Source organism: Xyrauchen texanus, chromosome 49 (genome assembly GCF_025860055.1).
Source record: "Xyrauchen texanus isolate HMW12.3.18 chromosome 49, RBS_HiC_50CHRs, whole genome shotgun sequence".
NCBI classification, from domain to species: domain Eukaryota; kingdom Metazoa; phylum Chordata; class Actinopteri; order Cypriniformes; family Catostomidae; genus Xyrauchen; species Xyrauchen texanus.
Genome location: NC_068324.1, coordinates 18,900,866 through 18,924,729, shown reverse-complemented (window position 1 = coordinate 18,924,729; position 23,864 = coordinate 18,900,866). Strand labels below are relative to the sequence as shown.

The 23,864-nt window shown below is 40.0% G+C and overlaps 1 protein-coding gene across 1 annotated transcript in view; it reads left to right on the top strand.

Moving 5' to 3' along the window:
• The first annotated feature begins 2,787 nt into the window (after positions 1 to 2,787).
• The window catches only part of LOC127640294 (receptor-type tyrosine-protein phosphatase eta-like), a 48,540-nt gene continuing 27,463 nt past the window's right edge, over positions 2,788 to 23,864 (top strand). Inside the window, exons 1-5 of the mRNA XM_052122741.1 lie at positions 2,788 to 2,987; positions 3,877 to 3,895; positions 22,626 to 22,653; positions 22,887 to 22,955; positions 23,464 to 23,736. Coding sequence (XP_051978701.1) covers positions 2,788 to 2,987; positions 3,877 to 3,895; positions 22,626 to 22,653; positions 22,887 to 22,955; positions 23,464 to 23,736 — 589 coding nt within the window. The remainder of the gene's footprint in view (positions 2,988 to 3,876; positions 3,896 to 22,625; positions 22,654 to 22,886; positions 22,956 to 23,463; positions 23,737 to 23,864) is intronic.

Here is a 23,864-nt window from a genome sequence, read left to right as displayed (position 1 = left end):
TTGGTTTTGGCATTATTATATAGTTGGTTTATGACAGACAGTTTTTGCTGAAGAGATTAGTTGTTGTTATTGTGTTCTGTTGGTTAAACATATTTGCCACAAAAAAAAAAAAGAAAGAAAAAAGGCTCTGAAAAGTTAAGTTACTGTAGTTGTGAGAAATTGTCTAGCATCATTTGTTTTGGTGATATTTTGTACGTTATGTAGGCTACACGTTGCGTCCCAAACTGGTCCTCACAATTGAACATGCAAGTCATTATCTGATGAAGAAAAGAAAAAAAAAAAAAAAGAAAGATGAATGTAGCATCTCTTTAAAGTCCTGGAAGAAAGCTGTGACTTTATTGCATTATAAACAAGCCCTCATTGCATATTTAATGTGAACAATTATCTACTGATCTTATTTGCTAAATATTCTAAAGTCACAGTGAAAAAACTATATAATGCTATAAGTCAAATCTACTTTACTTCATGACAAAAATTTATTAAAGTGAGTAAATTTAACTTAAACATTTCAGTTAATACAGTTACATTTACTGACAATATTTTTTTACTTCACTTTAAATCAGATAAGACTATTATATACATTTAATATAATGTTAATATTTTATTAGAATTTTTTCACAATTTGATCTTGCCTTTCAAACATTTTTAATAATATAACGCTTACAGAAGTCTTCCCTATGGGATCTTTGTGCATGCTGTATGCACTAAGTTGTATGTCGTGTATTAGACTACCAAATTTAGCTTTACTGGTATTACAAATTACAGTGCTTTGCATACAGTCCTGAACAATGGACACAATGATTGTAGCAATCAACTGATTTGTATAATGTTTTTATTCATTTATTTATTTTACCATGAACAGGCAATTTTGAGTACAAAACTAACTATTTTATAGAAAAATTAAAAAAAATTCAAAACAATAACAATGGTGTAAAAAACATTGAAATCATTCAAGCTCATTAATTATTCAAGCACAGTGCATGCTGGGAACACCAGCCTTTAAAAGTTAAGTAAAATCTGCTCATTTTATTTACCTGTAAATTGTACTCAAATTAGCGAATACATACAGTATTACAAGATTTTCTACTTTAGGATTGATACATGATGAAACATTGTTAAGATAACTAACAATCATAAATAATATTTATAAGCTAGAGCATTTATTTTAACAAATTTGAACTGAGAACAAATGTAGAATTTACCTAATATTTTTAAGCTTACATCTAAACTAACTTATTTAATATAGAAATCATTTAATCTTTTCTGCTAGATTTACTTCAATACTATTTTTTTTTTCAGTACACTGTGCCACATAATGATCTGGATCATCCAATTGCATCCTCATTAATGTTCCTAAAATAACAACTTGTTTCTATGCCTTAAAATGTACTGCCCCTAATGATGGGAATCAATTGGAGAAAATATAATGAACATTTGTATGTTTGGATGGGTGGGCAACGTTGATTGTTTCACCGTAAGACCAGGGTGCCCCTTGATCGTTTCGCTGTCAATCAGGAAGGGGCATCAGACGTTTCTGGGGTTCTCGCGACAAAGACAGTATGCTCTTGTCAGGCCGTTGTTGTAAATAATAATCTTGTTCTTAAGTGGCTTGTCTGAAGCTTGAAAAAGCTTAAAAAGATAAAATAATCCCCCCCCCAAAAATCTCAAATTAAAAAATTTTTAATCTCAAATTAAAACGAGTTCCTGTTTTATGTCATGTGTTCCCTAGTCATGTGATTCCTGTTTCCCTCATGTGATCATGTCATATGTTTCCCCTGTTCATGTGTCTTGTTTTCATTGGTTGATTACTTTGTTATTAGTCTTGTCTTTTCATTGCTTTAAGTTAATTTAGTCTTGTTATCTTGTTTATAGTTTATTCTTGTGATGGGTTGTCTTGTTTACTTGTTAACCATGTCCTCATGTTTGCCATTGTCTTTTGTCAGGTATTGTTAATGTAACTGTTGATTTGTTCATGTCAAGCCAAGCCATGTTTATGTCTAGTCTAGTCTAGTCAAGCCAAGCCAAGCCAAGCCAAGCCAAGCCAAGTCAGTTTTGTCAAGTCTTAGTTTTAGTCATATTTAGTTCATGTTTATATTAAGTACACGTTTGTAGTCAGGGTTTTGGGATTCCACGTTTGGAAAAACTGCACTTGGGTTCACACTTCATCATCATCTCTTCGTCTACCTGTTTCCAGCAACATTACAGAATACCTGACCGCCAAAATGAACCCAGCAGTATAGCTCCTACGCCTACTTCAGGGGAATCGTCCCCTGGAGGATTATGTGGAGGATTATTTGGAGGACTTCTGCGATCTGGCCTGCCAGGTGGATTTTAATGAGGTGGCTCTCATGGACTGTTTCCATTTTGGACTATAAGAGCCAATCTTCATTTTGATGCCTGGCGGCCGATATTACCTCAGCCTGGCTCAGTATATAGACCTTGCCCTGCGGATTACTGGTTCTACGTTCACTATGGGGGAGGCGGATGATGAGCCAGCGTCCCACGTCTTGGTCGACAACCCAGCGTCCAACATCATGCTCGACAAGCCAACATCCCACGTCATAATCAACAAGCCAGCACCCACGCCTGCCATGGCCAACGAGCCAACGCCCATGCCTGCCACGGGGCAAAGAGTCAACTGCCACGCATGCCACGGCCAACGAGCTGGAAGCCTCGTCCGTCCCAGAGACAGCGTTGCCAGCCTCGTCCATCCCAGAGCCTGTGCTGCCAACTTTGGCCTCCCGGAGGAGGAGAAAGGCTTTTGTTTCCAAGTCTCTGCCCATGTTCATGACCTCGGAGGGCGTTTCAGAGTCTCTGCCCAAGTACAACACCATGGAGGTCATTCCCGAGTCTCTGTCAACGCCCATGACCCCAGAGGTCGCTCCCAAGACTCTGCTCATGTTCAACGTCATGGCCGCCACGCCAGAGTTCCATGTCATAGCTGCCGCGCCAGAGTTAGCTCCAGGCCATCTCACAGCCACGCCAGAGTCAGCTCCAGGCCGTGTCACAGCCACGCCAGAGTCAGCTCCAGGCCGTGTCACAGCTACGCCAGAGTCAGCTCCAGGCCGTGTCACAGCCACTCCAGAGCCCTGTGATGGATTGGCCACCTGTTCAGGGTGTTAATCTACCTTCGGCCCAAGACAGCTGGGATAGGCTACTAGATGATGGATGGATGGATTTTGGACATGTCACACCTGAATACAAAACAAGTAGGAGGAATTAGATGGAATGCATGCAATTGTCTGTTGATTCCCTCTGAAGGTTGGATGCATAAATGCAGCATGTAGAGTCAACAGAAAAAAAGTTACGTGACAGATGAATTGTGTAAAATACCGCTGGGTTTGATTGGACACAAACCTTTGAAGTCAACAGCAAAAAATATGGGTAGCATTTTGTCCTCCCTTTCAGAAGTTGCTAAGCCTATTTATTTGTGTGTCCTAACTAAGATTTTAGTATTTGCACTTAGCATTGCAAATCAACCCTCTAGTTGAGAACCACTGGTGAATAATATGTTGTACAAAAGGATACACATGTGCATTAATTATATAATTATAGCACATAGTAAACACACGTGCCAATTTCCCAGTTTTTGTAAGTTACAATTATATGGTATAAAATGTTAACTATGCAGAATGATTCAGGCTCTGAACCAATAACATAGCCAGTTTCTGAAATTTGTAAAGGGTTTTATATTACAGATCACCCAAATCTCAAGAGAGAAGGCAATTCTGATGATGACTTAATTGTCATTTCTTTCATCATTTACTCACCCTCATGGTATTTCAAACCTAATGAATTTATTTCCTCTGAACATAAAAGGAAGTTGTATAATGAAAGGTGACTGATGCTGTGATTCTGTGATTCTTTTGTGTTCAGAGGAAAGAAAGTCATACAGGTTATGAACAACAAAAGGGAAGTAAATGACGACAATTAATGTAAGTGCTTTTAAAAATTATAAACTTCACATTTCTGCCTTTAAACCCTCCAAAAAATTGGCCACATTCACTTCCATTATAAGCACCTCGATTAACCTCGATTTTCTTTTTTTAGAAAAGGAGGGGTAAGTTGAAATTAAATTTTGTGGTAATCAGCATTATGCCACTAATGATGTTGATTTAGCTTAACTTTTACTGAACCCGGAATATTCCTTTAAGACCAGTTTTATCTCCTGAGATTCAAACAATAACCTCTTAAAAAAAGAGCTGCAATGTGGCCTTGTGTCAGTATCAAGCTAAAATAAAGACAGTTTAAGTTGAACTCCAGACTCAGGCCAGACTGTCTGGGGGCCATGGTGGTGGAAAACTCAACCTTAAGAAGTTTACATCATACTTTTCCTGTTATTCTCACCACTCAATTGCTTCAGCCACCCCTTTCCCCCACCACACAGGAAGTTGCCCTGCTTTAAGGCTGGTCAATGGGTTTAGTGCAGCACAGTTGAAACAGTATCCTTCTAAAGGGTCAGCAATTTAATTAACAAGCACGCTAAAATGTAGCATTTGAGTTGATGTTATTGCTTTTCACTTGTTTTTTTAGCTCCCATTTGATCAATGGTTCTCAACAAGGAACCTGGTGACCACAAGGGGACGAAAAAAGATGGCTTAAATTATATATATATGTAATATGGCTTAAAATTATATATATATATATATATATAATATGCTGATTACTCCCAAAAATCATCTTATTTAAAAAATATGACAAAACAAATGCAATTACCTGAAATTTGAAATACATTTTGGCTACAAAAAAGCTGTTGAATTTTTTTTTAACACACATTGACCTTTTGTGACAACATGCCCCTCAGAGACTTAACCTAATCCAGCAAACTTTTAACTGTAAATCAAATATGAAGCACAAATCATTTCATGAAACAGCAAAAATGTAAAATGTATGAAACGAACATATCATACCATTGGTTTTGCCAACATAAATTGTATTTCATTAATAATTTAAAATGACAATATATAAACACATGTAACAAGTACAAATTACAGTTTTAATACAGTTTTTAAGATATTAACTTTTTAATTATCTTCATGTTAATGATCTTATTAATTAATGTAAAATATTAATAATTTTTAACAAAACTATTTAACTACACAATCTTTGCCTGAATGCAAAGTGTGTTTTTAGTGTGTTCACTTGTTTAGTTAACAGTCATTACAAAAATATAATGATATTGGTATTTAAGTTTGGGAGGTAGAAATAACAAAAAATGCATTCATTCAAAGGGTTTTGAACTAGGTGTTTAAAACCAACATTAAAAACTATTGCTACAGAAAACAAAAATGTGTGTAAATTTACTTTTTACTCTAGACCTTATAATTACAGGAAAATAGCCCTTGTGACAACTTCCCTGTGTGACATCTAGCCCCGATCTCCCATATATATTTTCATTCAGTGGACAGATTAATGCCCATTTATTATCATTCTAATTTCAACAGTAAATGCTAAGGCTGCAATGCTAAATTGCCATGCCGGTGTCTGAACTGTGGTTTATTTGAAATCTTTGTTGCATTTAGTGTTTTTAAAAACAGTGTGAATTTCCTCTTGCTTTTCAGTTTATAATTTTAATATAGTCCCAGGTTATCTAGCAATCCACTTTGTGTTTGGTTTGATAAGTAAGACTGTATATACTGTTCTGTTTTGCATGATTGACGCATGGAAACACCATGAACACAGGGAAATAGTCAGTTTTATCTAAAAAAGGCTACAGACACATGACTTAATGCAAAATGTACACGGCAAAGTGAAGTATAATCATTGATGAGTCAAGCAGAATGGTGAAGTCATCTTGTATTGCTGGCACGCAGGGACCATGAGAAGCTCTGTCTTTGTTAGATTGAGCTGGATATGAGTTGTGTGTCATCGACATAACAATAATAGGAAAAGCCATGTACCTAAATGACAGAGGTCTGAGCACTGAACCCTGAGGTACACCGGTAGCTAGTTGATGTGACTTGGATATCACTCCCCTCCAAGATACCCTGAACTGAAGGACCTACAGTACCTGTGAAAGGTGACTCAAACAAGCAGAGTGCAATGCCCCTGATGCCCACTGCAGAGAGTGTGGAAAGGAGGATCTGTTGGTTTGCCATGTTGAAAGCAGCAGGCAGATCCAGCAGAATGAGAACAGCATAATATTTAAGGAAGATAACTTATGAGACTTTTGTCAACTTCTTTAAGTTTTACATACAGGTTATGAAGAGAAATAGTTGAAATAGTTTTGAGGCCTCTCAAGACACTTCCGAATGTACTTTGTATTTAGTGGGTGTTTATATCCAAAATAGAGTTAGCTTAAAATTGCAGTGACAGGCAGGAGACTCTGGAACTTACATGCAAACCACATGGAGTATGTGGCAGGGCGGAGTGCGGGGCCGGGTCGTTATTCTACACACCCGGTCCCTTATCAGGCTAATCATGCCTCCGAGAGGGATAAAGGCAGACTGCGGAAGATGGTGCGGGAGAGAGCTCCCGCACCATGTCTACGGACATGTACATCATGTGTGTGTTTTTGTCTTTTGTTTAAGTTTATCATTAAAATAGTTTTAAGTTTATCATTGCCAAGCTGGTTCTCGCCTCCTCCTTTCCATTGAACTGCGTTACAGAGTACAATTCATTTAGACACATATTGTTGTGCCCAGAAGGTGGAGTGTACATTTTACGTTTAAAGGAGATTCAGGAGCTGAACTTACATATCTCTCTCAGATTTTGTCATTGCAGTATTTATTGGCTGCTAAATGACTAGAGAATTGTTTTGTACTAACCTTCAAAGTTTAGATGGAATCAGAGTATGTGAGTGGAGTGGCAACAATTTCCCTTCCATGCTCAAAGCATTTGTTTAAGCACTCCAGCTCTACTCTGGGTTGTCCATTTCCCGCTCCTCACTCTGGACTAATCCTAAAGAAAGATCTTTCTCTAAAGAAACCCTGCTCTGTGTTCACTCCATGGCAAAATTATCACCTTACTACCTCTCCACTGTAAAGTTATTTCAGTATGCTTTTTAATATCACAACCTTTCATGCAGAAGTTGTATTAAATTAAAAATAAATATACAATACTAGAAGAAAAGCTACAATGCTCTTTATTAGAACACTAACATTAGCCCAAGACTAAATTAAATAATGTTAATAGCTTACTTTTGAAACATATCGGCAGCATTCTCTGGGTTTGATCAATTAAATAAATTGCTAGATGCAAAAAAACAAAAGAAATTAAATACAAAATATAAAATTTATAAATTACCAGAACAAAAACAAAACATTAGATTAAATCAAATTAATAAATTACAAAAAAAAAAAAAAACATTATTAGGCCTATGTATTATTGCCTAATTATTATTAAATTATTATTTTCTATTATTGCACTTCTTTTAATTAACCTTGCCCTATAACTCTGTGAACATATATATATATATATATATATATATAATGTTCTCATTAGAAATACTAGCATTTTAATTTTTTAAGATTTTAAATCTTCCTCTATTCGCATTTCCTGAGCTTCTTTATCTGCAAATGTTTAATGTTTAAATTAGCCTATGGCACTGAAATGAATTTAGATGGCAATCGTTTTAAAGTCTGTGGCAGTGGGGGCGTGGTTAAGCCCCAAATCTCGGCGGTGCGCTCAAAGAGGTTGAGGAACGCTGCTGGATTGTCCGCCGCCCCCATCTTCTGTAACGCAGGTGGGGGCAAAGAGGCGCGGGGGTCCGGGGTCGCGGCTGTGGCTGGATCGGCCTCCTGGCCGAGAAGACTCCGGATCGCAAGCCGATCCTCTGCTTGAGCCTGCATGATCTCAAAGAACCGACGATCCTGGTCCTGCCGGAGCTCAAGCAGGGACTGTTGGTGGCTCTGATGCATCACAGCGAGGGACTGGAGGACCTCCGCCAGCTGGGAGGACTCTATGGGGCAATTACCTTCCATGACTGGGATAACATTTTCCCGGGTTTTGGCACCAGTGTAAGAGAACTTCTCACAAGGCAGTTCAGGTCAGTCACTTTTAATGTTTCCACAATGTAGTACAGACAGCTTCAACAATATACATATACACAATACAGCACTGAGCCTTCAGCTACACACATATCTCTCTGTCTCTCTCTCCCGGTGGAGGCCCTCTGGCTGCTTTTTATGCCGCTTTCCCCGTGCTCACTGAAATTAGAGACAGGTGTTAGACATAATTTAGCTCAGGTGTAAGCGCCCTTACCGTTTTTCTCTCCCGGACGGGTGCTTGGCCACGCCCCCTCTGCCACAAAGTCAAACTACGCAATAATAACATGTTGATTTGTTCAGTTGGTGTTTTGCGTCGTTAAAAGTTCAATTCTATTTAATGCGGGACATAATAACCTACAGTTAAGATTGAGATGCATTCGATTAGAATGTTGATATGATTATTCAAAATGTTTAATAGGGATATATGTATTACTGACCTTTAGATTTTCTCTCCACATGTAAATGAATTATCATTGTGTTTTTTTGACAAGTTTTTTAGGATTTCACAACAAACCTTTGATCGTGGCAGTCACCTCCCCACTCGTGTTCTCCTTCGCATCCCGTCATTTATTTTCACCATATGCCAGTTGATGTAAGAATAAAGTGACGAGACAAAAACACGTAGTTAAGTCAAGCTTTACTGCAAGCTTAACTCAATAATAGGGAGCGTGAATACAGAAAGCGAAAGTAACCTTTGTGCTGGAGGTCGAAGGTTACGAAGTGCCGCTAGATTTTAAAATGAGTAATACATTTTTTACATTTAAAAAAATTTATTTATCACATTCTATCTGGTTATATCAGAAATTCCATCTTTCATTCATGCAAATATTGTTTAACACTGCTTAACACGTGGTGAATTATTGCATTAAGGTCCGTTAACAGGTGTTTTGCCCATGATAGAGCATTAGGGGTGCACTTTTGGAGCGAGAGAAAACAATGACGCTACGAATTTTTAAAAACCTGCTCCTTGCTCCAGGCAAAATCATGTCACTACACTCCCACTCCGCACTGCACTGCTCCACTCACATACTCTGGATGGAATGCAGCCTTTGTGTGGTGTTTGCTTTCCTATCAGTAAGAGCACATTTGTGTACACTGGAATGAGAATTAGTCATTGCTGGTAACTGTACTGACTATTATGTAAAAGCCTCTTGCGTTTTTTTAAAGTTACAATATCAGTGTTTATTCTTAACTGTCAAACACATCATGTTAATTAAACTATTAACATGTACCACAGGAGTGCCAGAGGTACAAGAACATAGCATAATCTCACTTTACAATAGATTAGTTATCTAAATTGAAGAAGAACATACGTCTCACACCTTGTCCCTGCAGTAGGTCGCAAAAATCATTATAAAATACACACAGCCACACTTCCTCAGGTATATATATATCACTGTTAGAACGAGTGTTGCAATATCAGTGAATATTAATATCTTACAAACTACAGCTATGTGTAGGTATGTTTTCTTTCCTGACTTGATATTTCTGAGACTCACAAAATCCTCTTTGAAACAACATTAACAAAGGTTTAGTGTTAGGTTACTTACATTTATTAAACTTCTCCCAGGAAATCTATACAATAAAACTGAACAGAAGTAATTCCATATCTCTGGAAAACTAAAAAACAACAAAACAATTTGAACCATTAATACACATCAGACTAAAATGTGATATACACAAGGTCATTGTCCGCTGTAGAGCACGCTGAAGGGTGCATTGAGGGCCCAAAGGGGGTGCACTTGAGCACCCCTCGGAGCGCTAAAATGTCAAATGGACACCCTAAGATCTCATAGGCTTTGCGGGAACGTGCAAATTAAGGCCACGAGGATGAGTCCACATTATCAGCATCACCCTGTAGCTCAAGACCTGTAGCTCAAGACCTGTTGCTCACTAAAACTAAGCAGGGTTGAGCCTGGTCAGTACCTGGATGGGTGACCTCCTGGGAAAAACTAAGGTTGCCTCTGGAAGAAGTGTTGGTGAGGCCAGCAGGGGTTGCTTTCCCAGCAATCTGTGTGGTTCCCAATGCCCCAGTATAGTGATGGGGTACTGTTCTGTAAAAAGTCACTGTCCGTCAGATGAGACATTAAACTGAGGTCCTGATGCTCTGTGTTCATTAAAAATCCCAGGACAATTCTTGTAAAGAGTAAGGGTGTAACCTTGGTGTCCTGGCCAAATGGCCTTTATCAATCTTGGCCTCTTAATAATCCTCATACATTAATTGGCTGTATCACTCTACTCTCTCCTCTCCACTAATAGCTGGTGTGTGGTCAGCGTATTGGTGCACTATGGCTGCGGTGGTGTTTAAGGAGAGTCCCCTGTTTCACTGTGTAAAGTGATTTGAGTGTAGTAACAGAAATATAAATGTAACTGTAAAGCGATTAAAGGGAAAGGAGGAGGCGATGTGTCACACACTTATGACAGATAGCTGCCTGTAAACGTTCTTTATCCCTCTCAGGCCGGGGAGCCCCCGGCATGACATACATCCCCCCTTTCCCTGGGGGAGGGCGTGCCTTACACCCCATCTGCCGGCAGGTCATCCCTGGCAGGTCAGGGGACGGGGGAGGGAAACCATAATGATTAAAATAGGGGTACTTCCTGTAACAGTGCAGTACCCCCAACAAAAAAAAAAACACTGTAAAATTTAAAAGAGAGGGAAAAGGCCAACGTGGAGCGGCAGTGTAGGAGAGAGAGAGAGAGAGAGGAGAGAGAGAAAAAAACACTCACCGGTTCTCCGATACGCCATAGCTTGGTCCTCGGCCAATCATCCACCATCTAACGGACGACAGCCACACCTCCCCGGGCGGATCGGAGGCAGTCCTCGGGCCCCTGGCCGGTGGAATGCCCCGCTGAGTGCTCAGGGATCAGAAGGGGTCTACCCGCCCCTGGCAGCGGATCTCCCGCTCCAGGCGGTCGGCAGGGAGCCCCTCCCCACTCGTGGTCGGCAGTCCTCTCTTGACCCCGCCGCGTTTAGTGGCTGGTAGGGGTCTCCCCCCACCCCTGGCAGCAGCCCTGACCGATCCAGATGGTCGGCTAGAAGCCACTTCTCCTCCGTCCCCCGGCAGATGGCTGCAACTGCTCCATTGGGGTGGATGGTAGTGGTGAGAACTCCACTCCGGCGTATTCCTCCTCCTTCCCGGGTTTTCGGCAACAGTATAAAGCGATTAAAGGGAAAGGAGGTGGCGAGAACCGGCTTGACAATATAAATAATATTTAATAAAAAACTTAAACCAAAAGACACAAACACACATACATATGATGGACACCTGCCCATAAACTCTCTCTCTCTGTCGCACCACCATCCGCAGTCGGCCTTTATCCCTCTCAGAGGCATGATTAGCCTGATAAGGGACCAGGTGTGTAGAATCACGACCCAGCCCCTCCCTCCGCCCTGTCACAATAACATTCATTCATTCATTCATCAAATGTGCAATTTGGGACAGGGCCAGAATGTCCTGATGCTCTTCACTTGTCGCATTGGTTAAGATAAAAATGAACATGGAAGAGCTATCTTTTATTGCGGGCTGTTTTAGCATGTTAATTCTGCTTAAGCATGGCTGGAATGCTGTATTGACCTATCAGCATCTGGAACTATCAGTTTTATGAAATAGGATATTAGTGTAAAATATAAAGTTGCTATTTAGGTGAAGCTGTGGGCTATGAGGTGGGTAGTAAAGAGGTTATTTTCAAACTGTAAGCAATAAAAGAATTACATGTAACTACTCCTGACATATATTTTCCTCTGAACTTATTTTATTGATCAAACTTAAAGAAAAGAAGGAGCTATTTTTCCATGGTCATAATAGCACATGCTGTGCAAATTAAATGTGGAAAACAAATTCTGTGTTTGCACCAGAATTTATGTGTAGCTGTTTGTGTGTGCAATCCAACTGTGTGCATATCCTTCCTTATTTGACAAGTTATGATAGACATCCATTAATTCACTGAAGCCAAAGCAATGTAAGAATATATAGGCATCAAGGACAAAAAATATATTTATTTAATGCTTCAGCAATTATTTTTCCTTCTATTATACCTTTTCACAATAGAATCTGAGGGTTCTGCAGGTGCCCAGAAAACACAAAACACAGTGACCAAGATTTAAAGTTAGTTGTATATGCTAATTTGAGATGCATGTCACTCAAATGCTGTCATACATTCACCTTATTATCTCTGTTCAAAAACATAACGAGATACCTACCACCTCCACCAACATAGTCAGCTGCCTTCTAAGGCATTCTTACTGTCATGCAACCTCATAAGTGACTGATTTGGAAAGATGTACATACATAAGGCAACAACTCAGCACATTAGTTTCACACAGGAGACTTGATGGGAGACTTGCCATTTATTCCAATTGGGTTTGACATTAGCATGTTGCTAAGCTAATTATAAGGCACTCTGGCATCCGCACCCAGACCTCTGGAACCTCCACGTCTGGCCCCTGGACAGGACGCGGAAGATCTACCACCTACCATCGTAGACACGATCAACCAAGCCAGAGCCCCCTCTACCAGGCAACTTTACACCCTGAAGTGGCGCTCGTTCACGAATTGGTGCTGTTCCCGGGCTGAAGACACAGAGGTGCGCAGTTAGGTCAGTGCTCTTATTCCTGCAGGAGAGGCTGGATGCGTGGACTCCTCCTGTGTGTATTTTCCGCGGTACGGTCCCCTTACGAGTGGACCCGCGTCTCCCTTAGGCAGTTGCAGCTGCCCTCCGATCGCAGTGCCCTCCTTGAGGCTGGATCTACCACCGCCCCATTTTCCCACATGCGACTTGAGTGGCCCATGTGATGTATTTTGCCACTCGACACAACATCGAAGTGAACGACAGACGGGGAACGTCTAGGTTAAGTATGTAACCTCCGTTCCCTGATGAAGGGAACGAGACGTTGTGTCCTCCCGGCCACGTCGCTGAGCCAAGCCACTGTGGCCGGACCATTTCCGGGTCCTCAGAAAAATCCTTAATGAACCCGACGTATTTCCCCGCTTTTATACCCGTATGTCCGGGAGCGGGATTTGCAAATACTGTCTGCCTACTTCTCATTGGCCTTTTTTCATAGATCAGAGGCATATTCAGTGCTCAAGAGAGACCCCTAGTGTCACTTCTTCAACACAACGTCTCATTCCCTCATCAGGGAATGGAGGTTACATACGTAACCTAGACGTTTAGAAATACAGAATATAATTTGCTTGTAATGTCAGTAATGTTTTCTGTACTATGTTCTCCCATGAATTTAACCTTGTTGTTAATGTCTATAAGGAGAAATGCTGCATAGCCTCATGCCTGCAGTGACATTTTTTTTTAAATGCATAGATTACCAACCCAATCTCACTTCCAAGGCTTAAATACTGCCCCTCATTTGTCTATTTCATGCCTTTACACTCATGCCAATGTATGTGGCATGCCGTCTGCTGCCCTCTCTATCATTGGCACTTTTAATGTTTTTTCTTATGTCTATTTTAATCACAAGCTGCAATACAATGCTGGTTTAATACCTCCTAAGACAACATCCTATGGTTGTTGATTTGGCCAAGAGTGAAATTAGTGGATCTCGTCTCTGCCCCCTGCCCTTCCAAACATACCTCCCTGCATACATGTGTTGGCATCCAGTTGATGTTCCCTAGAGGAAACACCAGAGGAAACGTGGTAAGCGGGGTGGCACTGCCACCTGGAGGAAATCTGCCACATCGCTGGTGTCTGCTACACAGCATTCCTCCTTCTGTGTTGGGTCTAAGATGTTCCTGTTCAAGAGTTTTCTACAGCTTATTTAGAAGTATACACTTCATAGGACATGGAATCTTCATTGCACCACTTAGGTGCTGATGAACATCTAAGCTTTTTCAACTCTACTTGCACCAATATTCTGAACTCTATTCCCAAATCAAAGGCAAAAAAACATAAACCTAGTCCAGTACATTGGCATAATGACACTACTCGTTCCCTCAGACAGGCGAACGTAAATGGATAAAGGACAGATTACATTAAATCCTGAGAGATTCTTTTTTTCTTTTCAGAGGGCCGCTAAGTTTGCTAAGTGAAAATATCTTTCAGAGCTAATTACAAAATATAGTCACAAACATAAAATTATTTTCTCCACCATAGACTCTGTTCTCAACACAACTGTAAATCTCTTCCCTGAGATGTTTGTCTCTCTTTGTGAGGACTTTGCAAGATTTTTTGATGATAAGATCACTATTGTAAGATCTCAGATGTTTCCTTCTGTGTACACCTTGTCTGATGCTCCACTACATGGTCTGCTTTTGAGCTCATTTATTTGCATACTCTGCACAGCAGAACGGTTACATGAACTGCCGATGCAGGTGCAAGCAAGCTGCTGCATGCGTAATAGCTGGTGCATCAGTCTGCACGTAGCCTCCCCCAACACCCCAAAAGATGTCATGTAGTTCCCCACACCCCTGAGAGGGGGGAAAGCGACGTAACAAGCATGGGAGCAAGCCGTGCCAGCTGTGGTCTTTTCAGGTGATTTTTTCTCTCCACAGAGTATTCGATTTTGCTGGGGCCATTCAACGCTATTATACATGCTGTGAATGGTGTTCTTTTCCTTTCCTATTGTTTCAGGGAGAAAAGACCCGCGGAGAACACATCCTGCCTGAAGGGGAGGTAACATGTGGAAATACGTCACTTGGGCTCACCAGCCGCACATGGAAGAGGCGCGGTGGTAGGTCCTGCTTCAAAGGGGAGGAGCTCTACAAACACAGCAGAGAGAGCTGCCAACAGGGAGTGGAATTTTACATCACAGTTGGTTACCGGAGTAACCGGCACCTGTGGAGCACCTATGCCAGTACAGGGCATATTAGCACATGTACTGGGTCCAGCTGCGAATTCCTCTGATGAATTCGTGAGCCACAGGGCTAGGGAGAAAAGACGTCCAGGGTTCACAGGATTGTGAACTCGCACGGGAGAAGAAGTGCACGTGTCACAAAGGTATTGGGTGTTGCCCAGCCCACTGCTCTGCAGTTGTCTGCTGGAGAGGTACCATTGGCCAGTGCCGACAAGGATGCCACACTCCTTGTAGAGTGTGCTTGTATTCCCAAAGGGGCGGGCACGGCCTGGGCCTGGTATACCAGAGCGATGGCATCAACGATCCAGTGGGCAAGCCTCAGTGAGACAGCATTCCCTTTCCGCTGTCCGCCGAAGCAGACAAAGTGCTGATCAGACCATCTAAAGATCTACGTGTGATCCATGTAGATGCGCAAAGCATGCACCGGACACATCAACGACAGGGCTGGGTCTGCCTTCTCCAGGGGCAGCGCATGCAGGCTCACCACCTGATCCCTTAAGGGGGTCAAGAGAACCTTGGTGTAGGTGAGCACAATCAGGAGGGCCATCTTCAAGGAGATGGCTTTCAGCTCGACTGACTCTAGCGACTCAAGCGGGGCTCTCCGAAGGCCCAAGAGGACCATGGGGAGATCCCATGAGGTAAAGAGGCATGGCTTAGGAGGATTCAGCCTCTGGGCGCCTTTGAGTATCCTGATGATCAGGTTGTGCTTCCCTAGGGATTTACCCTCAACTGCGTCGTGGTGTGCCACCAGGGCGGACAGATACACCTTCTAAGTGGAGAAGGTGTACACCCCTCCAGCCTCTCCTGCAGGAAGGAAAGCACTGCCCCGTCTGCGCATCTCTGGGGGTCTTCACCTTGGGAAGAACACCAACTCGCGAACAAATGCCACTTCAGGGCATAAAGCTACCTCATAGAGGGAGCCCTGGCCTGAGTGATCGTGTCTACCACTAGTGCCCTGCTAACGCGTTTCAGGGTTTGTTGACATTTTTGTTGACATAACAGACTGCACATTTGCGAGAATTTGATGAAAGAGGGATCCTATCTAGACACAACCTTTAAGTTTGGTGCCATCGTGCTTATCTCGTGGACTTTGTCACAATTGACAATTGTATTTCCAAAAAAGAAGCCTACTAATAAAAGAGTGTTACATGGTTTTATATTTAACAGTGTAGTCAACTCAATATGTTATTTAATTTAGCCTATATGGCATGCATGTGTATTTAACATTTTTTCCTCTGCATTTCCATAAGCGATTAAGAGAACCTTCTGTTCAGTATAAGGAAGTTGTGACTGTGCTATTACTCATTGGTATTAATGTTTACCTGGGATTTTTTTTTAAGCAGAGCATGTCCATTTCTGTATTCTAAAATCAAGGGGAAACAAGTTAATTTCCTTCTCTCTTTTATGAAATGCCTCAGGTGCTAATTGTTTGCTACACTTCCCATAAAAGTTATTTTTCCATGTTGAATAGTCTTACCCCACTGAACCTCTTTCATCTTGAAAAGTTAATTTCTAAATATGTTCTTTGTTACACTAAAAAAGTAAATTCAGGTGATATATAGATAGTGAACCTGAGAGTTTGAGTCATTGGGGACAGTGTACTTTAGAGTAAACTGAAAAATCTTGATCTTGTAGGTTTTTGCAAAGCTATCAGTTCCATTGTATGCTTAATCGCTGTCTCCCCCTGGTGGTAAATGTGTTCATGATAAATACTTATTGCATTCACAGAAGATATTAATGAACCTTTCAGAATAAGCTAGTCACGGTTTACACAAAATAACTAAATGTTAGATTTCAGCATGCACAACACCTTAGATGTAAAGACAGTTTAAACTCGAGTTCAAGTCTGTTTTAGTGCTCAGTTATTCTCTACCTCTATACACTCAAAAACATCATTTTAAGATTTACACATTTCATTTTCATAATAAAATTCCATCAAATTGGAAGGAATAATCTTTATTTAAATAAAAAGGAAAAATGTATTCAATTTAAAATGTTTAAACATTAAACAATTAAATTTAATGTAATATTGTTATGAAATTGAAATGTGGAAATCTGAAAAATTGTATATGTATAGTGTATTTTTAGTGGACAGTGAATAAACTCATTTTAAAATTGCAAACAGTATGTTGCAATATTGTTTAGTTTTGTCTTTTTTAATTATAACAAATATTGTAAGTCTTGGCATAGTTCATGTAATTATATAGTAGAATGATTTATTAATACAATGTTTTATCAAAAACTAACAAACAACGGAGTGACTAATTGCACTAGGTGTAAATAGCACCTGCAATAAAGCGCAGCTATTTGCACACAAATTGTCTTGTGGAAACAAAGAGATTAATGATAACTTGCACCCCTACATGTTGATGGAATGGTGTTGTGTGTACAGATGGTGCGCATGCATGTCTTCATGCGGATGACCCGAGTTCCATCCTATATTTTTTTTAATACTTCTTATAATAAATAAATAAAAATTAATATAAAGGTTGATTGCTGTGCAGTGATTTCGTCGGGGGTGAAGGTCCGGGAGATGAGAGAAATTTTTGATCCACATAAAATGAACCATGGTTTTACTATAGTAATATTTTAGTAACCGTGTTTTTTTGAAGGAATACATTTTTAATGCAATTAACCATAGAGTTACTACCATAATATGGTGTTAATATTGTAACCATGCTTAATTTTGTGGTAACTATGATTTTACTACAAAATATCATAATGGTAATCAATATTATGCCACAAATGCTGTCGGTTGAGCTTAACTTGTGTTGAACATGAAATATTCCTTTAAGTGGCACATTTCAGAATGGATTCTTTGTAATGCAGGCTGTGCAAAAAGGCTGTCATTGAAGGATGGTACAGTAAAAAAAAAAAATTTTTGGACAGCGAACCGACAGTTTTGGTCATTTCACATATGAAGGGACATTTCTTAAAGCCACAGCAGAAAATGACAGCCTGTCATTATTATTACACTTCTAATTACAGATTAAAAGAAGACCTTGGAAAATGTATGATTCTTACTTCAATCAGAATTCTTTATCACACACTATTTAAAAAAGTTTCTCCCTTAGAGATAGGGTGAGGAGCTCAGTCATCCGTGAGGAGCTCGGAGTAGTTTCAAAATAGTTATGTAAAAGCTTTGTTTGCCTATGCATTTGTATTAAGATATTGTATTTATTTCTTAGTTCTTATTAGGTGTTTAACAACAGTGTACAGACAAAGAGAGGGTTGTGTCCTTCTAAAGGTAAAAAAACAAGGTTTCATTTGTATTTTTTTGTAACATATGGTCTCTCAGATTAATAACATGTAAATGTGTAATTTTTCCTCATTAAAAAGTTTAATAATTTAGAAATAGATAGTCCTTTTGGAAAACATGTGCACTCAAAAATCACGAGTGCACAGATTTTTAACTATTTATTAAAAATCTTGTATGCGAGATTAAGAGTTTAAAACCTTTATTTTATATGGAGCCAGTGGCCTCATGTGGGCAGACATGTTGAAACCACATGACCAGTGAATACTACTATACTACTATATCTTGGTAATCCCCTGATTACTGGACAGCTTGCAAAATATATGAATCATGTCTTACAGCAAATAAGACATTTCTGCAATGTCATCTGTATATTGCATCCACATCATTAGGTATCAGTATAAGTCCAAATCACTAGTACATCGACCAGCTCAACACAAACAAAGAATTAATGAGTGCACGTTTAAGTTTGGTCGTGTCTCGTGTTGTTATTTTGTTAGCCATCTTGAACTGATCTTTAACTTTATATGTCGTTCTTTTGATTAACATAGTAAACTGATGAACAAAGTTACACATACTTAGACTATACATAATGTCTTGGGTTACTTAACTGTAACCCCTGTTCCCTGATAAAAGTGGAACGAAATGCTGCGCTGATTTAGTGCTTTGGGAACGTCTTTAGGAGTGACCAGCTGTGAATATGTGTGCAACACGTCAATGAAATGGATAAAATTTATAGCCTCCGCTGGTGACATCATCAGGATGTGCCGGTAAAGGGGCTATAAATAGATGCGCCACAGGTGCATCGTCAGGTATTTGTTCTGAAGAGCAGTCCTGGGGCATCTTCAGTGAGGCAATTAAGCGCAGCATCTCGTTCCACTTTTATCAGGGAACAGGGGTTACAGTTAAGTAACCCAAGACGTTCCCTATCAAAAAGCTACACTTTGATAATGCGCTGATTTAGCTGATTTACATACATTCTTATGAATGTATGCGGAGAGGACCAGACCGCCGCATTACAAACATGTTGCAGAGGGACACCTCTGGCCAAAGATTTAGAAGAGGTGACCCCTCTGGTAGAGTGAGCCTACTCTACCTACTGGCGAAGCTTGAGCGTGCACCTCATAGGCCAGGGCAATAGCATCCCTCACCCAATGTTACATGGTTTGCTTGGTGGTGGACTCCCCTTTGTTACAACCCCCATGACAAACAAATAGTTGCCCTGACTTACGCCACTGGCTAGTGCGGTGGACATAAGTCTGAAGTGCGCAGACTGGACACAGTCCGTGAAGTCTTTCCTGCTCCGGCATTATAAGCGGCGGGGAGCAGAAGGCTTCGAGAGTGACCAGATGTACGGTCGAGAAAGGAACCTTAGGCAGGTAGACAGGGTGAGGGTGCAATATTGCTTTAGCCATTCCTGGGGCAAAATCTAAGCAGGATGGCAAGACAGACAATTCTTTTTAGAGAAGTAATTGCCATAAGAAAAACCATCTTGAGAGTCAGAAGTTTATAAGAAGCTGAATCTAGAGGTTCAAAGGGTGTCTGAACCAGACCCGGAAGGACTATTGCTAAGTCCCATGAAGGGATCCTGGTCCTAGCAGGAGGTTTCGAACGCATGGCTCCGCGAAAAAAGCGAGCGAAGAGGGGATGTCTCCCCAATCAAGGCGTGGCAAGCCGATAGAGCGGCCACATAAGAGTGGCGGGGCATGTGCCTGCTGATAATTTTTCCTGCAGAAACTCCAGAACTGAAGCAATCTGGCAGTTAACTGGATCTGCATTATGTGCATTGCACCATCTTTCAAAGACACCCCATTTATTGGCATAACTTCTTCTAGTAGAGGGAGCCCTAGCACTTAGAATGGTCTTGATAACTTCAGGTGAAAGCCCAGTGTCCCTCAGTTGGTACTTGAGCACCCTGACTGAGCGATTCAAGCCTCGAAGGTCTAAAATCGGACGCAACCCACCACCCTTCTTGGGAACCAGGAAGTATCTGCTGTAGTAACCTGACTCTTTCTCTGGAAGGGGAACATGTTCCATGGCCCCTTTGACCAAGAGATTCAGTTCTTTCCACAGTAGACATGCTTGTTCCGGTTTCATGGTAGTGGAGACCACGCCGTTAAAACGTGGAGTACGGCTCCATCAAGGGCACGAAGACAAGGGAAGTGTAAGGTTTCCTCCATGAATGAGACAGCTCGTCATGGAGGTCATCAAAGAAGGGAAGGGACTGATGAGGCGTTCCCTTCCCTTGGCCACCAGACAGAAATCTGTCCTCCAATTTGGAGCACTTTGGGGTCTCTTGTTCGCGTGGCCTGTCTAATTGAAGCCTGGCCACCGCACGAGTAACCACCTCGAGTAATTCCTCCATCTCTTTATTATCATGTGCGAAATGCTCAGAGGTGGGTAGTGCGAAGTCCACAGACTCAAGAGATTCATGGTCCCCCTCATAAACCAAAGAGGCGCTGGAGCGCGCTTCAGGATCACGGGAGGGACCAGCTCGATCTGGGGAGAGAGCGAGCAATAGGACCCGTCTCTCGCTCCTCAGCCAGATCCATATGAGAGCCCCATGATGTAAGAGTGGGTGCTCTCTCTCAGAAGTAAGCAAGACGAGTGTGAAGCATTTTGACTGAGAACAGATCGCAATGCTCGCACCCGCCACGCCCCAACGCAAGAGAAGAATGCTCTTCCCCCAATCACACAAAACAAAACTGGTGTGTGTCCCTCTCAGCCATAGAGCGTAAACATGGGAACACACACCGCTTGCTTTGTTTATCAGTTATTCTTTTTCTTATTCTTTTTTTTTTTTAAGAAAAGAGAAAGAGAAATGTTTCTGCGCACTGCCTAACAATTCTAACTCCTAACAGAGGGAAGTAGAAATTTCTGACAGTCAAGAAGCACAACACACACAGAATGATCTGAAGACAAAAGATCTGACGATGCACCTGTGGCGCATCTATTTACAGCCCCTTTACCGGCGCATCCTGATTATATCACCGGCGGAGGCTATAAATTAGGTCAATTTCATTGACGTGTTGCACACATATTGACAGCTGATCACTCCTAAAGACGTTCGCAAAATGCTAAATCAGCGCAGCATCAAAGTGTAGCTTTTGGATAGGGAACAGATTGCACATTTGCAAGAATTTTATGAAAGAGGGATCCCGTCTAGACACAACCTTTAAGTTTGGTGCCATCATGCTCATCTTGTGGACTTGGTCACAATTGACAATTCTATTTCTAAAAAAGAAGCCTACTAATAAAAGAGTGTTACATGGTTTTATATTAAACAGTGTAGTCAACTCAATATGTTATTTAATTTAGCCTATATGGCATGCATGTGTATTTAAAATGTTTTCCTCTGCATTTCCATAAGCGATTGAGAGATCCTTCTGTTTAGTATAAGGAAGTTGTGACTGCTGTTACTCATTGGTATTAATGTTTACCTGGGATTTTTTAAGCAGAGCGTGTCCATTTCTGTACTCTAAAATCAAGGGAAACAAGTTAATTTCCTTCTCTCTTTTATGAAATGCCTCAGGTGCTAATTGTTTGCTGCACTTCCCTTAAAAGTTATTTTTCCATGTTGAATAGTCTTACCCCACTGAACCTCTTTCATCTTGAAAAGCTAATTTCTAGATATGTTCTTTGTCACACTAAAAATGTATGGAAAATGAATAAAAAGTAAATTCAGGTGATATAGAGATCATTGGGGACAGTGTACATGAGAGTAAACTGAAAAATCTTGATCTTGTAGGTTTTTGCAAAGTTATCAGTTCCATTGTATGCTTAATCGATGTCTTCCCCTGGTTGTAAATGTGTTCATGATAAATACTTATTGAATTCACAGAAGATATTAATGAACCTTTCAGAATAAGCTAGTCACGGTTTACACAAAATAACTAAATGTTAGATTTCAGCATGCACAACACCTTAGATGTAAAGGCTGTTTAAACTTGAGTTCAAGTCTGTTTTAGTGCTCAGTTATTCTCATACACTCAAAAACATCATTTTAAGATTTACACATTTCATTTTCATAATAAAATTCCATCAAATTGGAAGGAATAATCTTTATTTAAATAAAAAGGAAAATGTATTACATTTATTAAATTGAAAATGTAACGATTCAATTTAATGGAATATTGATATGAAATTGAAATGCAGAAATCTGAAAAATAGGCATGGTGAAACTATGGTTACTGTAGTAAAAAACATGGTTATATTTTTAATGGTAAGGGCTGGGTTTAGTGTTAGAGTGTTTGTTGGACTCTAAATAAACACAATAAAGACACTGTACTGTATGCTATACAAATAGTATCTGCCACTATTTGCACCAGTGTGCAAATCTAACATCTAACACTGTTTGCACTTAGTGCGAAGAACATGCTTTTTGTTGCTATTTACAGTTGTGGAGGTAGGGGTGTATACCTACCAGCTTGCATTGTTTACCTGTGTCTGAATTGCAGTCCAAGTACAAATCTGAAGTCTTAAGAATAGTTAAAGAATATAACACAAGTTTTAAGTGATTTATTTCATCAGTTTCTGTCTCTGGTAAATATAAACATAACTTTTATCTCTTCCTCAGGAGATGAATGCACAGAGTCCCAGTACAGGTGAGTTCTGTCATTTCAAATCACATTACGAGTATTAAACATCTGTTAGAGTTGTTACATATGGTCAATTATGACAGTATTTAATAGGAAGAATGTACTGTATAAAGTTATATGAAGTTATTGTCATATAATCTAATTATAGTTCCTGGAATACAGGATTTTTATTGTATGAAAAAATGAATATTGTCAACAAATACTGCTTAATGCATTTGTGTGTTTATATATCTTTATAGCTACAATTTTCCCCACGTCCACTGTCATTATAACAAGTTCAGCTGAGTTTCAAACATCAACTCGTACAAGTGAGTAATGTTATTCATAGACAATTGTGTAATCACTCTAGTTAAATTCTAGCTGTATTTTATTTAGTTTATTGTAAATGTGGTACTTTTTACTTACAATTTTAGAATTTCATTGTATGCCAAAGTCTTTGTGCACATGTCAAATTTTCACATGCACCAATGTTATTACTAGCACATCAATTCTAGAAAATCAAGATATTTCCAGTCAGTATTGTTTTACATGGTATACTAGAAGTGTTTTTTATTTTATTTATTATTATTCTGATTATTATGTTTTTGGAATAGAAATGTTCTGGATGTTTAAACTGCAATGTTTACTAATATCAGCATGTACTTTGCAATCTGTAATAATTTGATGAAAACAATAATTATGTCAGACGGCATTTAAGCATTCTCTCTGAGACAGTGCTATAACCAAATAATATGTGAATTAATAACTGTGTCATTCATAAATGTTCAATTCCCCTTTTACCACCACTTATATTTTGTTTCTCTCTCATCAACACAGAGCCAGTTGTGATCAGGAATCTCACTGTCTCTGAAATCACAACTTCGTCTGTGTTCCTGAAATGGGACGAACCAGTTGAAAATAGATCATTCTTCAAACTTCAATGGACTGGTTATGATTCAAATGAAATATTAACCAATCACACAACAACTAGTAACACTTCCTATAACATCACTGGACTAACTGCTGGTGTCAACTACACATTCAACATCACAGCTGTTGCAGCAGATAATGTGACAGAAGGCCAACCAATCAGGATCTCAGTCTATACTAGTAAGTTATCTACTTATATGTGTCCTAATAAAGATATTGATTAGGAAATAACTAATATTCGGATTATAGATTGATGCATTATTTGTTTAAAAGTTTTTAGGATTCACATTTTAATCCCCAAATCTTTC